Source organism: Phalacrocorax carbo, chromosome 3, assembly GCF_963921805.1.
Source record: "Phalacrocorax carbo chromosome 3, bPhaCar2.1, whole genome shotgun sequence".
In the NCBI taxonomy this organism is placed as follows: domain Eukaryota; kingdom Metazoa; phylum Chordata; class Aves; order Suliformes; family Phalacrocoracidae; genus Phalacrocorax; species Phalacrocorax carbo.
In genome coordinates, this window is record NC_087515.1 from 78,393,990 (window position 1) to 78,417,411 (window position 23,422).

The window sequence follows — 23,422 nt, forward strand, 5'->3', positions numbered from 1 at the left end:
TTAGGGAACATACTTAGTGGTCCACTAATACATTAAAAGAACATAGGGGTCTGTCATTGGCCCAGGTAGAGGTCGAGATGATGAAACTGAAAAAAAAAAGCTTTTAAATATTTCTACCAAAGATAGGACAAAAAATTTAATTTATAGTATAGAAGTCTCAGACTAGATGCCAGGAAATGAACTCTGACCATAAGTGTAGTGAGGAATTGGAACAGATAACCTACAAAGTTGTAAAGTCACTGTCACTAGGCTTTTTCAGGGCTGGGGTTAGACCAACATCTGTCAGGAATGGAGTGAGCATTCTCAGTCCTCAGAGAGAGACATTAGCAATGGACATAGGATGTCTGTTTTAATCTAATATCTTATTTACTGATGGGAAAATGGAAAATAAGAAAAATCAAATATATTGTTCAATTTTTACAGAAATTGAGAGTCAGAACCAAAATTAAAATATTGGTCTCATGGCTGGTATTTCCAAGAAATCTATTAATTGACATTGTCACCATTTTCCAGCAAAGAATTAACGTAGTTAGACAATTAGAAGTTGAATCCATACACAAAATGTTACATATCTTGATTCTTTGTAGCTCTCTTACATTTGAGCTAGGATAGATAAGCTGTTTTCTGAACCCATTGTAACTCCAGTTTTGGAATTCTCTCTGTATTTATCCATCACCAAATAAAAGTTTTTCTCCAGAAGATTTTATAAGTCATCAGTACAATGAATCTTGGTTTTGCTGTAGTCCACAGGAGTCCAGCCTTTCATACGTATAGGAACAGAATGAGCTTCAATATCATTATATGGTTAACTATACTCAATCGATGAGCATGTTTTTGTTCTTAAACAGGACTTGATGGCTGAACAGGATTGTCAATATCTTATTGAACTGGATGGAAATCAGCAACCAGATGATCTCTTTGTAGTAAGTAAGCTGTGCACCACCTTAGTTAACCTCCAATAGAAGATAATTTCTCAATGCTGTGGATCGTTTTCTTTATTAAGGTGTTGGCAAGTTTTGTATGTTTAAGTTGTGTATAAAACTCATTTATAGTTTTTAATATAGAAAATGTATTGTAAAGGCAATCAAATTGTGTAGTGATTCCAACCACTTTACCTATAACTAAGGCAAAGACCTATTATGAAACTAGTCCAAACATGACAAAATTTGCCTTTTTATGTCAAGAACACTTGCATTCAAGGAAGATTACATTCATGAAATACTTCAATTAAATTTAATATAATTTGATTCTCATTGGCAGACATCTGGTTTAAGTATCATTTTAAAATAAATTACCCAAAATTGTATTACTTCCAAGTGTGCATGATCTGATCTCCTAAAGAGACTTTCCTCCTTGTCAGATTGGAGCTCATCTGAATAATTCCACTGCTTTTTGGGAAAGAATCTCGAGAGCCTATTCCTTTAGAAGGCTTGGGATTCATAGTATAATGAGGAGATATAAAGGCTGTGATTCAGCATTTTGCACTGCCTGTACCTACCAAGTAGCTTGTTAAAACTCGGCTCAATAACTAGCATGACTCCAAGCTAGAAACTGGGCCTTAGTGTATATGTAGCCATTATATAAATAATAAGTTACAATTTTAAAAATACTTTTGGGGGTCCTTTCGGATCACAAAAGCGGTTTTGATTGGTACTAAGTCAAGAGTTATTTTCTCTTCAGTCAGTGGTAGTTCGACTTCAATCTCTGGGTGTTCGAAATGGAGCTCCTATAACTAGACTTCAAAGTCAGCAAGAAGAAATGCTGCAGGGACTGGAAAATGTAAGTGTGCTTTTCTAAAACGTGATTGACTGTAATAATTATAAAAATATCTTTTATTTTCTGCTGTAAGCTTATAATATAACATCTTTGTTTCACAGCAAGCAGTTTGTTTTACCATGCAATAAGGGCATTTTTTGAGCCTTGATTTTCCAGAAATGTGAATCTAAGATAATTCTGGGAATAAAATCCACTTTGAAAAGAAAAAGTATTAAAAGAAAAAAGACTATAATTGAAAAAAAAAGTTAGATTATGTTAAAATTTTTAACAAAATATCTGTTTTAGCAATAGAGGAAGAATTAATTCCTTCCAAGAAAATAAAGAAACTTTAGCCAAAGGATAACAATCTCAGCAGCTGACTCTTAGCTCAGTCTTCACTCTTTTCCTGAATGAGAAACAGCATGCTAATACAAAATTAGCAACATCCTGCATAGCTGAAATCACATACATTTTATTCCCTATAATTAATTAGAAACATAACAAGTTAGTGCTGAATTTTGCTGAATCATGACAATTATAATTTGCCTCCCTTCCAAATAAAACTCAAAACCAGAAGAAGAAGAATTTGCATAAATGTCTTAACCTATATTCACTTGCAGTCATCTTTCCTATTTCTTAAAGAATACTTTGTATATATGAATGGTACTCCAACTGGTATACATTTTCAGAGGTACACCACCCTCTTCACTTTTCTGTTTTCTCAGTCCCTGACAAAATCATAAGTGAAGGACTTTCTGTGTCAGAGGTTGTCTGTATTTGTTATTTAGTTAGTCTGTGTGTCTGTGTTAGTCTATGTGTAACCTTTTAACACCCACAGTATTTGGGGCAAGATGTTCTGCAGCTTACCTGGACGTTATATACAGGATTGCTTGCCTGCCACCTCTTAGCTCAGTCTCCAACTTTACAAAAACTTTACCTCAGTTGTTGATGTGCAAAAGTCAGTAAATCGTTTTGTTCTCCATATCTGCCCTCTCATAACTCATGATTTCAGACTTCTGTTCTTATGTAGCTGTCTTGTTCCTGGACTGAAGAGTTCCAGTCTACTTAATCTTACTTCTTCTTACATGAAAATACTTCTGTGTGACTGATCAGTCATATTACATTTTTCTGAAACTTTTCCAATTCTACCCTGTACTTCTTGAGATTAAGGTAGTAGAATGCACATAGTGGTAAAGATGAGGACAGGATTTATACAATAAAAAAAAAAACAAACCCAACTTTTTCTATTCTCCCTTTGCTAAACATTCCTAACATTCAGGTTGGTTTTCTGACTGTTCTTGGGCATTGACCAGATGTTTTAATGGAAGTATGTATTATAGCTCCAAGATCTATTCCCGAGTGGTGAGAGCCAATGGCAACTTATCATTTTCTATGTAAAACTGCTATTTTAATGCCTGGCTTCCTAGACTCTGAAGGTCCTTCTGTAGTTCTTCACAGTCAGCACTTGTCTGTACTATTCTAAATAATTTAGATTCACCATAAACTTTAGGATTCACTCACTATTCCTCTTCTGTAAAAGGTCTATTAAACTTACTCCTACCACATGACACTTCTGCATGCCTAAAAGAGATATCTTGGCCTTGCTATTCCCTGACACAGGTAGTGGTCCTTTCTTCGTCCTCTTTAGTAGAAATCTTGGCCATTTTCTGTCGTCTTCAGTAAATGGCTGATTTGTACCTCTTTATTGTTTTAAACTTCTGAAAATAATAAAATCTACAGGCACTGTTTTTAAAAAATAAAATTGAAAACCAAAATAGTTTCTCCTTAAAATTGTCCTGCAATTCTGAAATATATAATTTTTTTAAAGATACTGAAAAGTATGACGTGGTTTTTTCTTCAGGTTTGCTTATTTTCCAACAAAATATTGAAAAAAAAGGCTAAGAACAAGTCACGTGTAGCCTCAGACAAAAACTACATATACTGTTATTGCTGTTTTAATAAACAGGATGAACTTTTCCGGGTTCTGTCATCCTACAAACTAATAGCACACAGATATCGATGGCGTAGAAGCAGGTGGGGACAAGCATGTCCTGTGGCTCTAAAGAAAGGTGATATTGTAATGGGAAACCCAGACTTGGCTGTCAGGTTAGCAGAATTTGGCACTTTTAATTTTTATTTCTATTTTATAACTGACTTTATCTGTTAGTTTCTCTTCTGTTTTAAGTTTTCTAGGTAAAATGTACGTACTGTCATCCCCAGAGGCATTGAAAACATTTATGCTGAATCCACGGCCTTACCTGTTACCACCAATGCCACTTCCTCCTTGTAAAGTACTAGTATTTGGTCCTCCATTCTCTGGAAGAACAACTATTTGTAACCTAATTGCACACAAATATAAAGGAAAGGTAGGTTTATAAATGTCTTATATAACAAGGGTATCAGCTGCAGCTTGGGAATCAGTTAAGCGCAGTTGTATTCCTGTTATGTTACTAACATACACATTGCAAACATATGGATTACAGAGGAAACATAGTAATTTAGTGAAATTCATTTATATAAAAGTAGCTAAATTTCAAAAATATTTTTATTTACCCTCTATGTTAGACAAACATTTGCGTCAGTTTTCTTAGCATAAGAATATGAATAACTTTCACATCTAAGATAATTAAATGTAACTGCAAATTAGAAATTATTTTTCCCACAAAAAAACCCAGCACTTGAATTATATATTATTTTTTCTGAAATTTGCGGAGCTTTTCCAAACAAATTTCATTGAATAGAAGTTCGATCAGAAGCTATATTTCTCTTCTGTGATATTTTTATTCTTTCATATCATTTCACTAGGTTCTTGATATGGCCAAACTCATTCAACCACGCATGGAAGAATCAAGAGAAGAAAACATTGAGCAAGTGCAAAGGGATACAGTACAAAAGGCTATAACAGCAGTGAAAAATGGGTTGGAATTAGAAAAACAGTCAAGAGAACCAGGTGAATAAGGTGTTCCATGGTCTCTGAAGCTATCTTATTTGTGTTAGGTTATTTAACTGAAGTAATTGCTGTCACTTCAACTTATAAAATATTGCAGAAGTTGTTATGGTTGGTGTGCATTAAATATGAACTAAAAGAACATGAAGTGAAGGAAATAGCTGAGTAGAATTCAGTATTTTTGATCTTAGATATAAATCTCTGAAGTTGAGGGCCACAAGTATGTCAGAAAGGGTTTTCTGAGCTCTTTTTGAAAGAAGAAATCATTTCTGACTGATGACGGTTGGGAACTTCCCATTTGAATGACTTTCTGACAAGTTAAATCTCTGCAAAATTGAAATCTTTATCAAGAAAGCTAGGCAATGTGAACCCACAATTGACAGATTTTTCACTTTAGAGTGGCCTTCCAAGTATGCTGTTTCAAATGGCACTTTAACAAGACTGTCCAGCTCTGGTCACATTTAGACTACTTAAGCTGCCCAGGTTTTTGCAGCTTGATGAATTCAGAGAATATTTTGAAAAGATGAAAATCACATGTTCTTTTAATATCTTTTAAACAAATTTAGATTTTCTTTTTGCAGGAAATTTTGTGATTTTTTTCAAAATTATTTCTTTTTAAATGAAAATTTTCCATTTAATTGGAAGTGCCTTTTCCAGTTAGCTCTAGTTATGGTTCAAATACACAATCAGGCCATTTTGCCTTATTCAACTAAGCAAGGAATCACCATATTTGACTTACTCATGGGTAGATACATATCTAGCAAGAAGTCAGTATATTCCTCTGGTGCTGCAAAATATAGAAGCTGACAGTGATACAAAAACCATCGGTGTTGCAGTCAGAATAATGGTGAACTATGACAACAAAATTAAAACCATTACACAGTTATGTTCCAGATTCCTGGCTATGTAAATACTTTTGAGGACAGTTATGTGAAATCCATGAGAATTAATGAGAACTTAATCCTAATTAATAACCTTGGAGAGCTGAAGCAATTTTATTGCAAAACAGAACTACAAACAGATGAAGGATATAAATTGTCATGGAAAGTAAGACAGCTTCAGAAGGAGAAAGTAAATATTTTTGGAAGCTTGAATCTAGACCTAGCGGTAACTATCCTGGAAAGTATTTCCCATTCCTAACAAAATTATTTAGTTAATTGCCTTGTAAGTTCTGCCTTTTGATAGAATTCAGAGAATCACTAAAAATTATGCGAAAGACATATATCAGTTTAATTAGGTAAATGCCCCCCTGACTGTCCTGGGTGCTCCCAAGTCCAGTTCAGGGATAGACAGTGAGGCTATGAAACTCCACTGAAGTCCACAGAGTTTCTGTTTACTGTCAGAGTAGGTCAGGAGATTGAAGCAGTTGGTGGTAAGGACTCAATATCCGTGTCATGCACAGAGGACTTTCAGACGATCTGTACTGAGACTCATGGGCTGAACACTTAATGGTTTCAGCATAGTAAGGGCACATCTGGAAGGAATAAATTGGTTTGTATGTTCCAAGACTGCTTTGACACGTGTACCAAAGCATGGGAAGGATCAGGAGATTCACTTAAAACATACTCTTCTGATGCAGACTAAAAAGGTAACATATACACACCCAGAGGATCCCAGTTTGTTAATGTGCTCAGCTAACATCCTGCTCAAACAGAACATTGTTCTGTTTCGGTGGAAAATAGGGGAGGGTATTAAATCTGATGAACTGAAGAAGTGTTCAGGACCTGTGTATTTTTTTAACGTTTTTCTGGCTTTTGTCATATTTCTGATCTCTTTTCTTTTAAGGGGAAAAACAGGCATATAAAAACTGGTACTGCTAGAGAGCCATTTGTGTCTCACAGACTGATGGGTACTGGCCTTGCCTTCACTAGAGCTGGAAAAGTGCTTGTGATTCCTAGGAGGTGTGTTGGGGGATTCCACAGATCGGAAGGCTGCAGGTTAAGAGAATGCTGACATGCAGCCAGTTTACTCAGATGGATTTTGTGGTGAAGTATTTGTATAAAAGGGTTTTCTACTGATCTGGTTTTCTGTGAATTTAATATGATTTCATAACTATAGGAGACTTGCAAGAACACAGTAGTGTCAAAGAAGCAGATGGTTCTGAAGAAATCACTATTCCCAGAGAGGGAATAAAGTTGGAAGAGGGGACTGCTATAAAATTTGCCATCATCCCAAAAAGTAAAAAGTAAATCTTAGCTAATTTAAGCATGTCATTCCATGCTTTCAGTGTGTCTTGCAAATTAAAAAGTGAAAGATAATTTTTTTCCCCTCATTTACACCTGTAGGAATATTTTACATTTTTTTCCTGTTGCTGATACTGTCATTTTGAGAAACCTGAAATGAAATGGTTAATTGTGTCATTAAAAAATATTAATCCATTAATACCATGTTACTGTCCAGTGGAAAAAAACTCCCATAGATCTTTGTAGGAGCTAAGCCTGTATTTTGATGAAAAGTTTGGTATTTTCACTTACATATCTTTTTACAGCATCAGATTGTTTCAGAATTTTTTAATAGATAAGGAGAATAGGTGTTAATTCACACACAAAAAAACCTAAGTGAAGCCACGATCTGAATTCAGGAGTGAGAGGTTTTGCCACTTGAATAGGAGAAACTTAAAAGTACGTTAAGTTTTAATGAACTGTTGAAATAAACAAATGAAGTATGTTTGTAAGCCTGACATGGTTTACAAATAGTAGTATTTTTTTCATACAGAACAGACTGACATTTCATCTCAACCAAAGAAGGCAGATTATTAGGTAGATCCAATTAATGGACATTAATGAAATATATTTAAAAGTATCTATAATGAAAATGAAATAAATGTGGATTGTGAGGTAGTGTTTACAAATTTATTTGGCTTTTTAAAGAAAAACGCTGGTTCCTTCAATTATATTCTTCCTTTAATTTATGGCATTCTATACCAGCAAAAGATAGTGAAGAGAACACTAAAGAAAGATCTATTTCTTGAACTGGAGAAGTAGAATATAGTATCTTTAGCTATGATAACTGTAAAGTCTGTCTGGTTTTGAGTTTGGGTTGGCTTGCGGTTTTTTCAGAATGGAAGCACTTAGTAAGTGTTGTCCCTTTCGCAGGGAGCTTGTAACTTGGTAAAAATAACCTGATCATGTGTAAATTTGTGCACGTAAAAAGTACCAACACAATAATGGAATAACTACAGAAAGTAAATATGGCATTTTTTCCAAATTATACTCTTCACATAGAAGATATTGCAGTTGCTTAAAAACAGTTCTTCACCAATTTTTATCAAATTAGTATGTAAATATGAACTAACTTTGATGGTTCCTTAAAAAATTCCTAAACAATTACAGTCCATTGTGTCAACAATTATAACACAATATGGATCCAATATGCACATTTTGTGCATCTTAGGGAGTTCAGGCTTCTTGATTATTGACAATATACTGTCTTAATCTATGATTTGTATTGATTTTAAAATGAATCTTGTCAACCTTTTGATTTAGGAATCAAAGAGAAATCAAATCAAAGGAAATTCTCAGGTGCTGCCGGTGCCTGATTGTCGTAGTACACAAATGTCCTTCCATTCATATTGAAACAATATTTCATTTAGGGGTAAAAATACTGTATAGTTAAAAAGGGGTTTTTTGTAATGAGAGACCAAACCAAGATCTTAAAACTTACCTTTATGAAATACCCTCTAGAGCTGCATTCAGAAGAACCATTTGATTCTTTCTCAGGATGATTGTGTAATATTGCTTAAAATGACTGCTGAACTGTAATTATGAAGTGGCTGGATTTAATTGCCTAGCAATTATTCCTGACCAGAGGAAATGAGTATTTCAGAATTTTGTGAAGCACTTCAAAAAAAATCTATATTGTTAGGAATGTCAGAGATAACTGCTGACCACCCAGAAGTTCAAGAAATGGTAGAAGAAGCCATAAAAAGGGCATCAGTCTCCGAAGTTACACTGTCACCTGAAATATATGCTGAAGTACTGGAGAGAGCTATTGCAGAGGTAAAACTACAAGTACCATATAGCAAAGGACTTTTTTTCTAAGAGCAACATGTAACAGTTTATACATTATCGATATACATTGTTCATTTTTCTGCTTGAAAGATCAGTTTAGTTTTATATCACATAGCCTGAAAGCTTACATAGGATTGAGGAGAGACTGAGCAAGACCATGAACGACAAATCTATTGAGGACTGCTATATATAGAGAGATACACAAATTATTTCTGTCTTGCAAAGTAGCTGGGTGTCGTGGTAACAATTTAACAAATTGTTAAAGGCTGGGAAAATTGTCTGAGGGAAGTGTTGCTGTATGCTTGCCCTATTCTTATACTCTGAGTCACTATTAAAGAGCTCAGCACCAGATACAAGTTGTTTGAAAAGAATCGTATATGAAGGTTTATCCAAGAATCTTGAATTGTTTTAAATTTGTTCAGTGGTTTGTAACTATTGAAACTGGAATCTAAATTCTTTATAGGCAACCTTAAAAAATCATTGGCATGTTAATCTCTTTTTGTTTAAAATGTTTTTATTTCATTCAGAAATATAAAGGTATGTCTTCCTTTATATTGACATGAAATGACAGTAGGGGAGAATTATAACATGCAGAAAATCATGTAGTATTTTGCAGTCTTTCTGAACATCTCTCAGACTATCTTAGTCTTTTTATGTTCCTGAACCTGACATTTTATAACAGCTTATGAAGAAGAACAAAGACAGGTTTCCTGGTGCTCCAGAAAAAGGAGGATGGGTAGTGGATAACTACCCTCTGTCAGTGGATCACTGGTCAGCATTATCAGAAAAAGGACTTTTACCTGACACTGTTGTCTGTCTGCAGGATACAGAAAAAGATGGTTAGTAAATGCACACTAATGAAATGTAATATTTTCTTTTTTTTCTGTGCTGATATCTGTATATAAAGCATACTTAAAAGAAAAACTAGAGTTGTGTTCTATTTATAAAGTTTCAGGGGTCTAGAGATGGAAGAATCCAGTGAATCAACAAAGGTACCCCAAATTTCTTACAATTTGGATTAAGGGAATTACACAGAATTGAAACCAGGAATGCTTTACAAAAGCAGTAAAGAAAATTCCTCCTATTTATAATTCTATTTACAATTTCCTCTTATTTAGAATCAGGAGTAAATACCACTGGAGTCTTGAAGTTTCAGACTTTCGTATTCTGTGTCTGGCTTCCCACTAACTTGCAATGTGGCTCTTAGTCAAATTTCCCTACTTGTGCATTGACTTCCCCACTTGCAAAATCAGGTTACAGATATGAACTTTTTCTGCTTGAGAAAAAAGTGGGGGAGAAATACCTGTATGCAGCTGTATCCTGTTCCCCATCCTGAGGTCAAAAAAAGTTGCACAACTTCTTATCCAGATTGATACAATAACTTAGTACCCATGAATTCAGAGGAAGGAATCTTTACTTTATTGTTTCAAGCAGGAAGGAAGGTTGGTACCAGGCATGAAAAACTGAACAGTGTGTGAAGATTCACACACTGTTAAAAGTTTTTCCTGCCAAATCATGTCTTAATGGATTATGCCTGCTTGATTTATACCACACCACAAGTTTCATTGCCCTGTGGCAATGATTGATCATTACCTGTTCAACCCAGTCTATTATCAAAAAGTCTTTCAGTAGTAGAAACTTCCCTTCAAGAAAGGAATGATAGGTCTATTCATACTTAGTTCAAGAAAGCTCAGTAACTGCCTGATATTAGAATCAGTCCAGCGAGCTTTTCAAACCCTAAGTATGAAAATCAACCTGAGCAAATCAAGATTACACAATTTACTCAGAAAGATTCTTTAAAGCATAAAGCTTTTTGTAGAAGTTAGAGAGGTCCTTTGTGAAACTTAAATTTTGTGCTCACAACCCTGATGGTACCTGTGTTTGAACTTACACTGTCATAGTCTTTATATCACATTTCAATAGTATATATGCCTTTTCTTGGCTTTAAAAAGAAGTGGGAAAGTTGTCTATGATTTATTAAATAATTTTCCTGAGTCAAACAACTTTAGTTTTATACAGATGCATAAAACTCATTACTGTTGTGTATTATTACTGCAGGAGTCTGTATACTACGCAGAATATACTTAGCAAATAGGGATGAAATTAATTCTAAGATTTTGAAAAGACTAACAGATGAAGCATTAAAAAAGAAAGAAGATGAAGCAAGGTAAAATATTCCAAATATCTGGATGTATAAAATAAGCCCATGAAAATTCTAACCTTACTTTGTGTTAAAGGTATCAGTGCATTTATCAACACAAATGTACTGAGGCAGTACACTAAGACTAGTTGTGATGTACAGGAAATAACCCAATATGTGTTAACTTTGACAAATATCTCATTTAGATCAGCAAATATGGTGGCAGAAGATTCTCTTGCTAAATGCATTTTCATTAACCTTTCATTAGTCCAGCCTTTTGATGCGATGAGACAATAATATTTTAGATGATAAAATATCTTTTATTTTTATTTTGTACAACCTAAATTGTATTTCAATTCCCAGCATTATATTTCCACATTTTTACTTTACATTTAATATATCTGCACCTTGCTTCAGTAGTATTTATAGAAGTCTTAAGATGAATAATCTTTTACTTACAGAAGAGAAATCCAAGAAATACTGACATCAGAGGAAAATCAAGCTCTAGAGGCTGCTGAGGAAAAAGGTGAAAGTGTGTTACCATTTTACTTCTATTTAATCTAATTATATGTTTCAAATCATTTAGCAATTTGTTTTTAATGCAGATTTTACAGTTTTGTTTTCCTTTTTATGTTCAGCATCTAGAAAAATTACTTATATTATTACCTTCGCTTCCCTCGCTGATTCAGGCACTCATTTCTATGTGCCATTCTTAATGGTTGTTACAGAATAAAGATGTGTATTAAATCAGCTAGCACAGTTAGTTTTCAATAAATACGAAGGACAGGACTCTCTGTCTGCTCTAGTAACTTTTCTAAGTAGGTTATTAACTGTACTGAAACTTCCTACTCATTAAAAAACCTGTATCCCCTCACAAGTTAGAAAACATTGTTAGAACTTAGCCAATAGCTAAAAAGAAAATCTCAAAACTGTGTGATTTTCTGTTCTTCCTCCAAAAGGCTCAGCCTGAAGCAATTAAAGGGGGGTGGAAATTATTTCAGGAGTGGCTTTCTTAACATTGCATTATGAATTGCTGAATCCAGTAGCCCAGCAGAGGTGAGGCTGCTGCAGCTCCAAATCCCCAGGACCATGCAGTAATGAGTCTGAGCATGTATTCCCATTTTCCCTTTCATCCTCTTCTCTATTATCCGTGCTTGTTCCTCCTCAACTCACTTTGATCCTTCCTTCTCCTTGCCTTTGGTTCTTCTCAGAAATGCGTTATAGTATTATAAGTCTCTCACAATCCCAAACTGCTTTTCCTGGCATCCACCCTATAGGCAGTAATCCCCCTCAACCAGGGAGAGCCTCTCTGGTTGACTTATCTCAATAGATCTCACACCCAGACAATGCCTTCATCATCTTTTAATGACCCTGACAGGAGCCAAGTCAAGGTTATGTTTGTTCTCATTAGGTTACTGGGGTTCCCCCACCTGTCATTGTTCCTTCCCTCCTTTATGCTTATGGAGATTAACCCTTAATAACATAACAACATAAAAAATAATGGATTTATGTGTATTACATGAGGTTTCCCCTCTAATAACAGTATTAATAAAATATTTTGGGTAAAGACTTTCTTACATCGTCTCCTTCTGTATTGACAGAACTGAGTGTTATTTTTGTTTAGCCACTCTTTATTTCCTGTAAAGATCCTACTTTTCTATGAGAATTGTGCTATACTTTTTTCCAGCAATGAAAATATAATTGCCCTGGGCAGTAGTGAATAATCTGTGAGGAGCGAGATTTTTGGGGCAGGCAAACTGTCACAAATAGGCTGGATTTTTGCACCTCAGACAATTCTGTCAGTTGGATTGAGGTTTAGAATTAATTCCAGTTAGTTTCAACGTTTTCAAACCTCAACAGTCAAAAAAGTTGCAGGGTTGTACTTTCCTTTTTACCCCCTTTAATCACTGCCTACTTTCTCAGAAGAATGTTGCTGTCTGATTTGGATCTGCTGTCAAGATGAAGTACCATGCAAAAGTATGTCGCTACATTAAGAACTGGGTTGGGGACTTTAGCGTATTTTCTTTCTCTGCTATGGGATCTCAAGGTTTCTCCATCATAGCCAAAATTACCACCTAAAGTCTAGAGCTGAAATTAAAAATTGAAGCACATGAATTCCCACTTTCTTTTTTCTCTCCGCAGTGGGGGCCTGGACTGCCATTACTGTCTTCCTTTCAAACATAACATACTGGTTTCTGTAGAAAAATATTATGGCCAAGCTTAAATTCTGTATTGTCAATATGTCTCACATACACTTTCTTTCATTATCCACTGTGGCATTTATTTTACCCATATATATATAACAATGCCTAAGTCATAACAGTAGTATAAGATAGACCGATGTGATAGCAGGCTTTTAAATTTTATTTGGTAACATTTCACCTACTCTCTAAAAATACTCTAGCTTTGTAGGGTTCTTTAAATTACATATAAACTTTTAAAAAATTCTACATTATAACTTTGTATAGTTTCTAATAAAACACATAGCTCTTCTCCAAAGTGAATGAGCTCTAAAGTATTAAATATAAAGAATTCTACACAGATACTCTATTATCTCTGTCTCAAACAAAAAAGTTCCTCTTAGTTTTGAATATCTAATTCATTTTGATCTGAGTACATCAAAACAACAATTATTAATGATAGAATAATGTCATATACACGCTTGTGCTCTTAACACGTGCTAAGTCCTTGTTCAGAGAAAATAATGTTTTCCTACGCCTACATTTGATTTCAATAATCAAATACTGACTCACCAAAACACTTCAGTCATGCTGCTTTTAGCCTGACATCTGCCATGAGCACGTTGACTGCAGCTTTTCTCCCATGTGAAATGTCTTTACAAAAATATAAATGAATGTATGTTCACAGTTTTAGTGGGTTTTATATAGCAGTTATGGTATAAGAATGAAAACTCAAATGAAATGCTCCAGAGCCCCAGTCATGCTCTTTTGATGTCTCATACATCATATCATATGGGAACGGTGCAAAGCTGTGCCAGGGGAGGTTTAGACTGGACATTAGGAAGCATTTCTTTACCAAGAGGTCGTCAAACAATGGAACACGCTACTGAGAGGTGGCCGATGCCCCAAGTTTGTCAGTGTTTAAGAGGCATTTGGACAATGTCCTTAATAACATGGTCAGCCCTGAATTGGTCAAGCAGTTGGACTGGATGACCATTTTAGGTTCCTTCCAACTGAAATAGTCTTGTCTTATCTTTCTATTCTATTCTATTCTATTCTATTCTATTCTATTCTATTCTATTCTATTCTATTCTATTCTATTCTATTCTATTCTATTCTATTCTATTCTATTCTATTCTATTCTATATAAACAAATGTGCATGTCAATAATTGCAATTTTTGCAACCTCAGTGGGACTTTGAAGTGACTGGGATTGCTTCAGGACTTAACTTATTCAAATGTATAATATCATTTGTGTTTAAAAGGAAGAAGTGGTTCCAGTAATGAGCAAGGTACTTACACATGTCTTAATGAGAGTGAAAGTAAATGGAGAAGGAGACTTTGGGTAAATTTAACAAATTTATTTAAGTGAGTTAGGAAGCTAAGTTCAGTGCTGAAAATGCCTGTTGAAGGTACACAAAACAATTTATGTGGTAACTCTTGCTTGTAGTGTCTAGCTGGAAATTATAGCCCTATATCTTTTTTCATGTCCCTTGACACAATTATTCTGAGCTTAAATTATTTTCAGGAACTTTTTACTGTATTTAAGCATTTTTGCAGCAGCTGTGCATGAATATGGATTTATTTATACTAGGGGGCAGCTATATAACTTCATGAGGGTATATTTCAGGCATTGTAGAAGAGTGATATAGCTTCAGGTAAATTGTGGGTTCATTCAAATCTTCCTGAAGTAAAATCTGGCATATTTCTTTCCTGCCATGTTTCAGCAATAAAATATCCCATACAACTGGTCTTACCCATCAAAGCAAACAGTTGTCATGGTTTAAGACTTTATCTTCTGTCTGTATTTGTCAGCCCTGCTTGCAAGAAATAAATGAGTAGATGGAGCTGATAATTCCAGTCATCACCTTCTGTGCTTGTCCTTCACAGCCATTTACAAACACTTTAATATTGATCCCAACCCCCTCCTTTCTCATATTACAGATGGCGGAGTGTTGAATCAATACCCATCTCTTTAGCTTTTATTTTATGTTCTTACTTTTTTATTTTTATCACTGTGTTAATTCAGTAAGATATTTTAAACAACAATAAAAATAAATATAATAATAATTAAACCTATACATGTTAGGACATTTCCTCTTCAGCCTTTGAAGAGAAATGTTTTTCAGAATCAATTGTAATTATAACATTTACCAGGCAGTTGATGTGTGCTCAGTCCTACAGTCTCTAAATATATTTCCTTTGGTTTTTTCTTGGCTGTCTTGCCCCCTGATTTGTTTGGGGTTTTTTTTTCTACCTCTAAATGGAGGCTTTTCAGTGAGAGAGTTTGAATACAGACAGTTTATTAATCTGCAGACAAGGGATACCAAATTACTTGTACCACAAACTTCAAAGCAAGCTGTAGTGATATTAACTTCACAGTTTGTTCAGTCTTTGAGCAAAGCTGCATGATGTTCCAAGCTTCAAAGTTTCTGCCCTCCTTCATAAGCCAGATATGATAATTACATTATAATACCTGTAATCACAGCATTTTAGGCACAGAAATTTCAGAATTTGAAACAGAAAGGTTACAAACAACTTTCTCAATTAGATCCCAAATACCTTCATTTTTTAAATTCTTTTAGCCTTTCATTCAGAGATATAAAGGCTAAGGGATATTGGTTTAGTACAGCTATGCATTCCTTTGCAGAAAAAAAGAACAAAACATCAGCCTCTCTGAAAGGTCTTGTCACTTTCTGAACATCTATAAGAAAAATTATTATAATATCTTAATTTACTTTAACGTCTGTCCATTTGTCTTCCTTGACCTTGTCCAGCACCAGTCTTGTAAATGAAATCTCTTAAGTGTTTAGACACACTGTAAAAATTTAGACATGCTTACCTTTTGTGCCACAGCTATTTCCACTGAAGTTGCTAGGACTGTCTGTGATTAAGTTACGTACACATGAGAATTTGCATGTTGACAGCCTTAAGAAAGTGTCTTCCATTTTGCACATATTTTTCTGCGTGTCATTTTCCTCTTTATGTACATTATGGACTCTTGATTTATTTATTACAGAGCATCAAAGCTCATTTTGCTTGACTGCATTCCTATGTATATCAAAAAGAAATAATGAACTAGAATAAGTGAAGAATTTTCTCAATTTGGCATAAGCTAAAGGTGGTGATTCTTTGCTAACTGTATAAGATGCTTGTTTATGAGATGAAGTTTCACCAGAAATTCAGTTAAACCAGAAATTCAATATTTCCAACCTGTTTTTCATTAAGTTTGTGGTTTCTTTGCCAAAAAAAGAGATGTCCATGAAAACAAATGCCATCATTTCAGATTTTAATACAAATTTTGGGTAATCATAAGATGGTGAGATATACTAGTGGTGTTTTATTACTCTAACAATGGTCTAAGAACATAAGCAAAACAAGGCTTGTAGGAAAAAGAAATATCCATAATTGAACAACTGATACAGTTGCAAAAATTACACCAATGTTCAGGTACACAAGCCCTTCTTCAAGTCAGAAGCACTTCCACCCAATAAGAGGTGTTCTGTAGAAGACCAAGTGTGCTCTTTTGCAAGGTCTTGTTTTTTAGCATAGTTTGAGCACAGAATACATACGCTATAATGAATGAAAGGTATTCTTACATAAAAGTGCTGAAATAAATAAAGTACTTCTCCACTTTTTTCACGGTCATGTGACCTTTCCCCACAGATCAGGTAGCTGATCTTAAAATGTTTTGGTACTTGTGCAATAACTGAGCATTAAACTAACTCCTTTTTTGCAGGTGATCAAATGTAAGGTTTGCAGTGTGATCCAAAAATATCGTTGTTTCTATAGTGCCTCCATCACCCCTCAGTGGGTTCATTAAAGTTACTAATGATTCTATTTGTGCCAACAGAATTTGAGGACGATGATGAGCAGCTTCCACCTGAAACTGAACAAATGCCCCAGAAACAGTCCAGTGACTCTGCAGGCTATAAAGAAGAATCTAAACCTACAGGTTGGCCTTGTAGGACATATAATCTCTCTTACTTGCTAGTCTTTTTTTAATTGCCTTCCTTTATTTATATAATTTAAAGAAATTGCCTTCCTTTTCTGCAAGCTTTCACTATTGGCTGTAAATATCGTTCCTTACCTTAACTTTTTTCTTTTAAAGAAGCTTATAATGTAGTAGTCAGGTTCAAGTTATTTAAACACTTATAAAAGCAATTAAAGGCATGTTTTATTTCCTGTTAAAAATAACACATCAGGTATTTTCACTTTGAAAAATAACAAAATCCCACTATTGCCTCTACTGCCTGAATACCAAGTTAATAAATGTGTACAGGGATCTATGGAAATAACAGATAAAGTGAACACTGCTGAAATTCCAGGTTGACATGACCTCTTATATTCAGAAATCCATGAGCACTCTCTACCGGATGAAGTGATAATGGAGGGAAATCAGAGGAAAAAAACTTTAGAAGTCGCTGTCATGGACTGTGACCTCCCATAAGAGAAAAAGTAGAAAGAAGAACATACCCAGGAAGTAATCAAATTGCAGTATTCACAAACACTTGCATGTGCTTTTAACAAGCCCCAGTTCTACAGACCATTTTTAAACTAATATTATATTCACGTTAATCAGAAATTACTAGTCCATTCCCTGTGGCAAGGGATTTTAACTTTATATGTGTATGATCAAAATACATCCTGTAGTTTCCTTAGTCATCCATTGTCCTGCTAACAGCTTGCTAGATTTCACACAGAGTCATGTGTTCTTCCTTTTGGTATAAGGTAAAATCCTGCAGCACATGGAACTCCATAGAACCATAAACTAATGAGAAGATATATGAAATCCTATAGTAGCCTTCTCTAAAAAAAACACTTTAAAGGCAACTCACCTTTAATGGAGATGGTCTGCTTTAGTTTTTAAAACATATATTTTAGCTTTTACCTACTAGCATTTTCAGAATATGTTAAAGTCCAGAGAGAAATAAATCCAACATAAAACATTTTATTTTAAATAGCAAGTTGTTCAATATACACATTTTTGTGCATAAGAAAGAATCAACCTAATCCATAAATGGAACTGCTTTTTTTTTTCCAAACACCATAAATCAGTACACACCACCTAAGTTTGTCTACTAAGTATATTTCACTGTAATATGCTGAAAGTTATTTGGCAGCATATATTTATAAGTAATGAAAAGTCTGTATAAATAAACTACATGGTCTGTTTCAAAAAGTCAAATTAAAGTATATTCATTAAGAAATACATTTCAGTTCCAAGGAATGGAAGTGTCACTGTTATGCTACATTTTGTCTTTCTGTTTATTTTGATAGCTAAACACTATTGAGGAAGATATGCTGGCTTCTGGTGTCTCTGTCTCAGCTTTGGCAGGGTTTGAGAGGGGAGGAAAGGAGGACTTTTTCTTTTTTTTTGTCGCTGAATGTGAACTGAGGGCAGAACAAGTCATATCTAATACTAGCAGAACAGTGAGAAAAAAGATATTAAAGCCTTGCCTTCCCCAGCAACTCACTTGCAGAACACAGGGGCAGAAAGCCTTTGAGGATTGTTTGTCTCTATGGTAACTATGCTCAGTAGAAGCAAAGACGACACAGAGCAGAAGAATATGAAAGACTGCCATATAGGAATTCCCTGTGAAACTCCAGCTTTAGGGCTGGGGAGGATTGTTTCCTATAACCTCCATGATAAGGAAAAGAAAATCAGAACAGCACTGTTAGATAGACTGCCACCTCTGCTGAAAAAACTTGTTCACATTTTTAGATCCGTTTATTTTTGAACCATTACTGTCTTTTCAAGTAGGCTTCTTGACTATGTTTCTTATTTCTTTAAAAACATCTTCTCACTGTAAATCACCTCTTCAAGCAGAATTATTATAGATTATCTCTATAGCAAAGGTACAGCTGCCTTACTTTAAAGTATTTTCACCATATTTGAACCCTGAGACCCAGTTTGAAACAAACCAAATGCCAAGGAGGCAACATTTTTGTCATAATAAGGATCAAAACCTGAACCAAAGCCAAATAATGTGTGGGATGTTCGATTTTTGGGTCGTCCCTTTTCCCTAGGCATGTAATCCTTTTTTCTTTTGCTACTTCTCCCTTCTTTCCAGGGGAAGGTTTCTCGAGTTCACTTAGGCCTGTGTAATCTATCTTAAAACTCCTTAAGTATGCAATAATTGCTTCTAGGTAAGTTTCCTTAATCAAGAAAACTCTCAGATAAAGGTAATCGGATGGAATTATGTGCCTAGGGTAGAGAATCAAAGCTGGAACGCATTCTGGTCCATCATTTGCTAAATACAGCCTATCAGGGAGAGGTGTAACATGAATTATAAGTGGGTTTGAGATTAAGGTTCATATGGGAAGCACTCCATTGAGTGGATTTTCTATGATGTTCAATATTCTGTCTCAGATGGCATTGAATATTCATTTAAGCCCATTATTCTGCCTGTGTATTTCCAAAGTTATGTGACCTACTCAGAACTGAGAGTTTTTTAAAGGGCAGGACTATAAAAGGTGATCTGTTGAAGGCTAGGTCCAGGCAGCCTGCATTACCATCTTCCATATGTTATTGCTTTGAATAGGGCTGTGGTCCACAAGGCAGCACATGGGATTTCTACAGAGTGAATGTGCCAGGGATAACATGTGCAAAAAGCAGCTAGTGTAACCTAGTTATTAATGTATCCTTTGCTTATTTTCTTAAAATCTGTGTTCCTAATGGGATCATCATTACATAATGCATTAGTGCTGCCCAAATTTAAGCAGGTTTTACCTGGCTACATCTCTGTCTCATTTGGAATATACCACTGCAGAATGCAACATAATTAATTTTGACACTTACACAACATCTTTTAATGTACATAAAAAGGAAGGTATTTTCATGTTCCTATTTAGAATCACAGCAAGAGACAGAAATGTCATTGCAGGGGATAACTAATGTAATAATGTAGTTTAGTAAAATTAAAATCTTTATAAACATTTTCAAGAAAAAATTAATTTCTAGTTCAAGATCAGACTGTTTGAAGTCTGCAAGGTGTTTCTGCTTAATGATATGCCCTTTTACACTTTTGGTTTATGGCTGGATTAATAAACATTCAAATAGAGGGAAGGTTAGCCACTGCACTGAGGTGTCAGTCTAATAGTTGTGTTATTCAAAGCTGTAAAAAGAAGAGGGGAAATGCATTAAGTACTGTGTGTTATAAAAATTACAAAAATACTTGCCAAAATGCTTATCTGTTAACCTGTGATTTTAAAATACCTCAATTAAAATAAAGTGTTGCAGTTCATCTTGGGGGCAGCATGTCAGGACACTGAAGGTCAACTGCTCCCAAAGGAACAGGGAGCTGGGAGCAGAGTGTGGTAATGCAGCCATCAGAACAGGGCCCAGCAGCCAGAGCCCGTCCCACCATCCCAGCCAGGAGCAGGGCAGATCTGGCCCTGGGCACCTCCTTGGGGACAGGGATGAGCTGAGGCCTGGCTGGGATGCCGGCCCGTGGGTAGGCCAGCTCAGCAGAGCCCGTGGCTGGGCAGGGCTGTGGGGAGGTGGGGACCAGCCCTGCTGTGGCATTGCTGGGGCCAGGGGCTGACGGCCTCGGGGGCTAACATGGAGTCCTGGGCCACGGGCAGGTGGAGGGAGCCCCATTCAGCATACGAATTGCCATAGAGAGCCTGATTTATTTCAAATCTCAGTTTATCATATGTATAGTAGAGGTAAATGGGGTATTGAAATAATGAAAATTTCTGCCTCATAAGTGGAAGAATAAAATTCTTAAAAGCACCTAAGTATCTAGAAATTTATATTTCTAGAGGACTACACATTAAGACCCAGACCCACAAGGATATGTAGACATTGCAATGCCCAAAACTGTCATACTAGCTTTTAAGTGTGTGGCTTCTTATATGGAATTAAGGGTTGTAGAAATAAGCATGACAAGCAGCAAACTAGCAGGTGGCCAACCTTAGTGAGCCATGAGGAAATGTCAAAAGAAGGCATGTATTTGAAACCCTGCATCTTTTTAAATTTGGCCGATGACAGAAGAATGGGAGTCCCTAAATCTAGCTCTTTGGGAATTAACTCATTGGAGGCCGGGCACTGCCTTGCTTTCCTCTAGAAGACAGTAGTGGCACCTTTGATAGAACAGCTTCACAGGCAGATTAGCCATCCAAGTCTGAAAAATATGTTAGATGTGTTCCTCGTCCTGCAGTCGCTCACATATCTCAGCTGCTATTGACACTTGCAGGCGACGCTTTAGTTCATAGCATGTTAGACAAAAGCTAGGCAGCATCTCTATTCTGACCATTATATTTGGTCCTGTTTCCTGCTGAATCTTACTGGTACCTAATCACTGCAGTCTGGCTACACTGCATTTAGTAATAGCATTTTTTGATCTGGCTTCATTTTTGAAAATTAAATGTGGCAGGTGTGGATTTCTCCAACAATACACAAGAGAAGATTGAGAGACATTCAGTTCTGGGAGGAAATACTAGGTTTTTTAAAGAATAAAATTGTAATAGAGCAATCTAACTCTTCCTGAGCCAGAAAAATTGTTTGGATTTTTCAGGTTGAGGCAAACTCAAAATGAAAGTTACAGTGCTGCAATTTCACGTAGTGAGCGTTCGCCTGCTTAATGCCAGGGAGTGACTATAAAACACTGTTTATTTAATGTTTTTGTATCTTTAAAAAATGGTCAAAGCTTTTAACATACAAGACATTATGTAAGGCTTTCATTTTTAGTAATACCTCTCCTTTTTATGTGTAGGAAGTTATATAAGGAAAAATAGTAGTAATAGTCCTTTTTTGTAAAAATCAGTAGAAGTTCATTGGAATAGACTGAACCTGTCGTTGCTTGTGTCAAAATCTGTTCCTGCTCTTTCAAACTCAAAACAAGACAGAAACAAAAACAGGAGGGGAAAATTATAGCAAAGTAGAAAATCACTCCATCCACTGTTCAAGCTCTTTCTTGCAGCTTCATTTCTGGCAAAAGACGAACACAGCACACACTGTAAGTCCCAGCAAACTTATAGTAATATCAGACCATTTAGGCCATTGGTCTCATCTACTTTTCTGCCTGTTAGCTGAAGGCACTGATATCAGACTTATTAAACAGAACACAAAAGAAAAATGGTAAGAAAAAGAAGAAAATCAGGCTTGAAAATTATATGAGTACAGGGAATAGGAACAGCAGCAACACCAACACATTGCTGCTGCTGTTCATGATTTAGTAAGGACAAGGTGGTGATGGTGTCATCTAGACACCTCTGTGTCGTCTTCTAGCTGAGAGAGAACTTTGTCTCAGGACTTTCAGGGCCTAACAATGTCTAAATGGATACTAATTAAGGTTTGGACTTGATGATCTTAAAGGTCTTTTCCAGAAAAAGTTATTTTCTTTCTTTCTATAAAGTATCTTTCTCCTTTTCTCTTAATGTGACAATATCAGGTTTTTAATTCAGTATCTGCTGTCAATATGAAGGTTTTAATTCCCTCTGGCTTTTTTAGCAAATTGGATGGCAGTGGAAGCAGCTACCCCTTTGTTATTTTGCTCATCAAGTATGACAACACGTTCGATATGGTTTTGTCATGTTTACCATAAGTAGTACCTGTGAATTTCTTATTTACATTAATGCATTCTTTCAATCTCTACCTTCTGTTTACTTTTCATGAGACAGTGTTAGGAGACAGGCTTGGACTTCTCTGATCTTAAACAATTGACACTACAAATTTCTGCACAATGTATCTTAAGAGATTGAAGTCTTTTCTTTCCCTTACACATTAAACAAGTTATTGTATGCAGTCATGGCTTCATAAAAGCCAAAATTTTTGTGAGAGTTTCTCAGTCCAGGTAACCACAGAGGGAAGCTGTGATATAATTTTTTTAAGAAATGACATTTATTTATTCATTCATATTTGTATTACTACTATTATCATCACTTATATACTCCTTGTCCTAGAGTGTATTGACTAGCAGGTGGGATTTACATCCACAGTCATTTTTCTTGTACAACTATGGATGACTTCTAGCCTCCAGAGAAATGGGTTACACTTTTGCATCTCATTGTTAGTACTTCTTAAAATTACTGCACAAATACATTAATCTGTTTTGCTTCATAGCACCATTTGGGTTTTATTGGTCATAGGTATGCCATGCCTTTGCAAAACTAAGTGTATTCTTAAGATCCCTGTAAGTGTATAACTGAGACAGAGCAGAGGGAACAGCACACAAAGTCAGGCTCCAAGAACACGGTAAACCTTTAACTGCTGATACTTGCAGGGGCTTTGCCAAAAGTGTAAGAGAAGCTGTTCCTGAGAATCCTGTGAACAACACAGGGACTTTCAAGTTTGATGCAACTCCTATTTTTTCGGAGGACCTTCAGCCTTCAACACCTGCATGTTGTTCCTACACTCAATAGGATAAATAGAGGCAATATCTAT

The 23,422-nt window shown here is 35.5% G+C and overlaps 1 protein-coding gene across 2 annotated transcripts in view; it reads left to right on the forward strand.

Annotated features, from left to right (window-relative positions):
* The window catches only part of AK9 (adenylate kinase 9), a 70,162-nt gene that overhangs the window by 15,906 nt on the left and 30,834 nt on the right, over window positions 1-23,422 (forward strand). The window contains exons 9-19 of one of the 2 annotated variants that reach the window (XM_064447478.1): window positions 849-923; window positions 1,681-1,779; window positions 3,722-3,861; window positions 3,941-4,121; window positions 4,561-4,705; window positions 6,761-6,880; window positions 8,567-8,700; window positions 9,395-9,551; window positions 10,771-10,879; window positions 11,314-11,378; window positions 16,886-16,987. In XM_064447478.1, the coding sequence (XP_064303548.1) occupies window positions 849-923; window positions 1,681-1,779; window positions 3,722-3,861; window positions 3,941-4,121; window positions 4,561-4,705; window positions 6,761-6,880; window positions 8,567-8,700; window positions 9,395-9,551; window positions 10,771-10,879; window positions 11,314-11,378; window positions 16,886-16,987 (1,327 nt within the window). The remainder of the gene's footprint in view (window positions 1-848; window positions 924-1,680; window positions 1,780-3,721; window positions 3,862-3,940; window positions 4,122-4,560; window positions 4,706-6,760; window positions 6,881-8,566; window positions 8,701-9,394; window positions 9,552-10,770; window positions 10,880-11,313; window positions 11,379-16,885; window positions 16,988-23,422) is intronic. The other variant, XM_064447477.1, reaches the window with a different exon arrangement.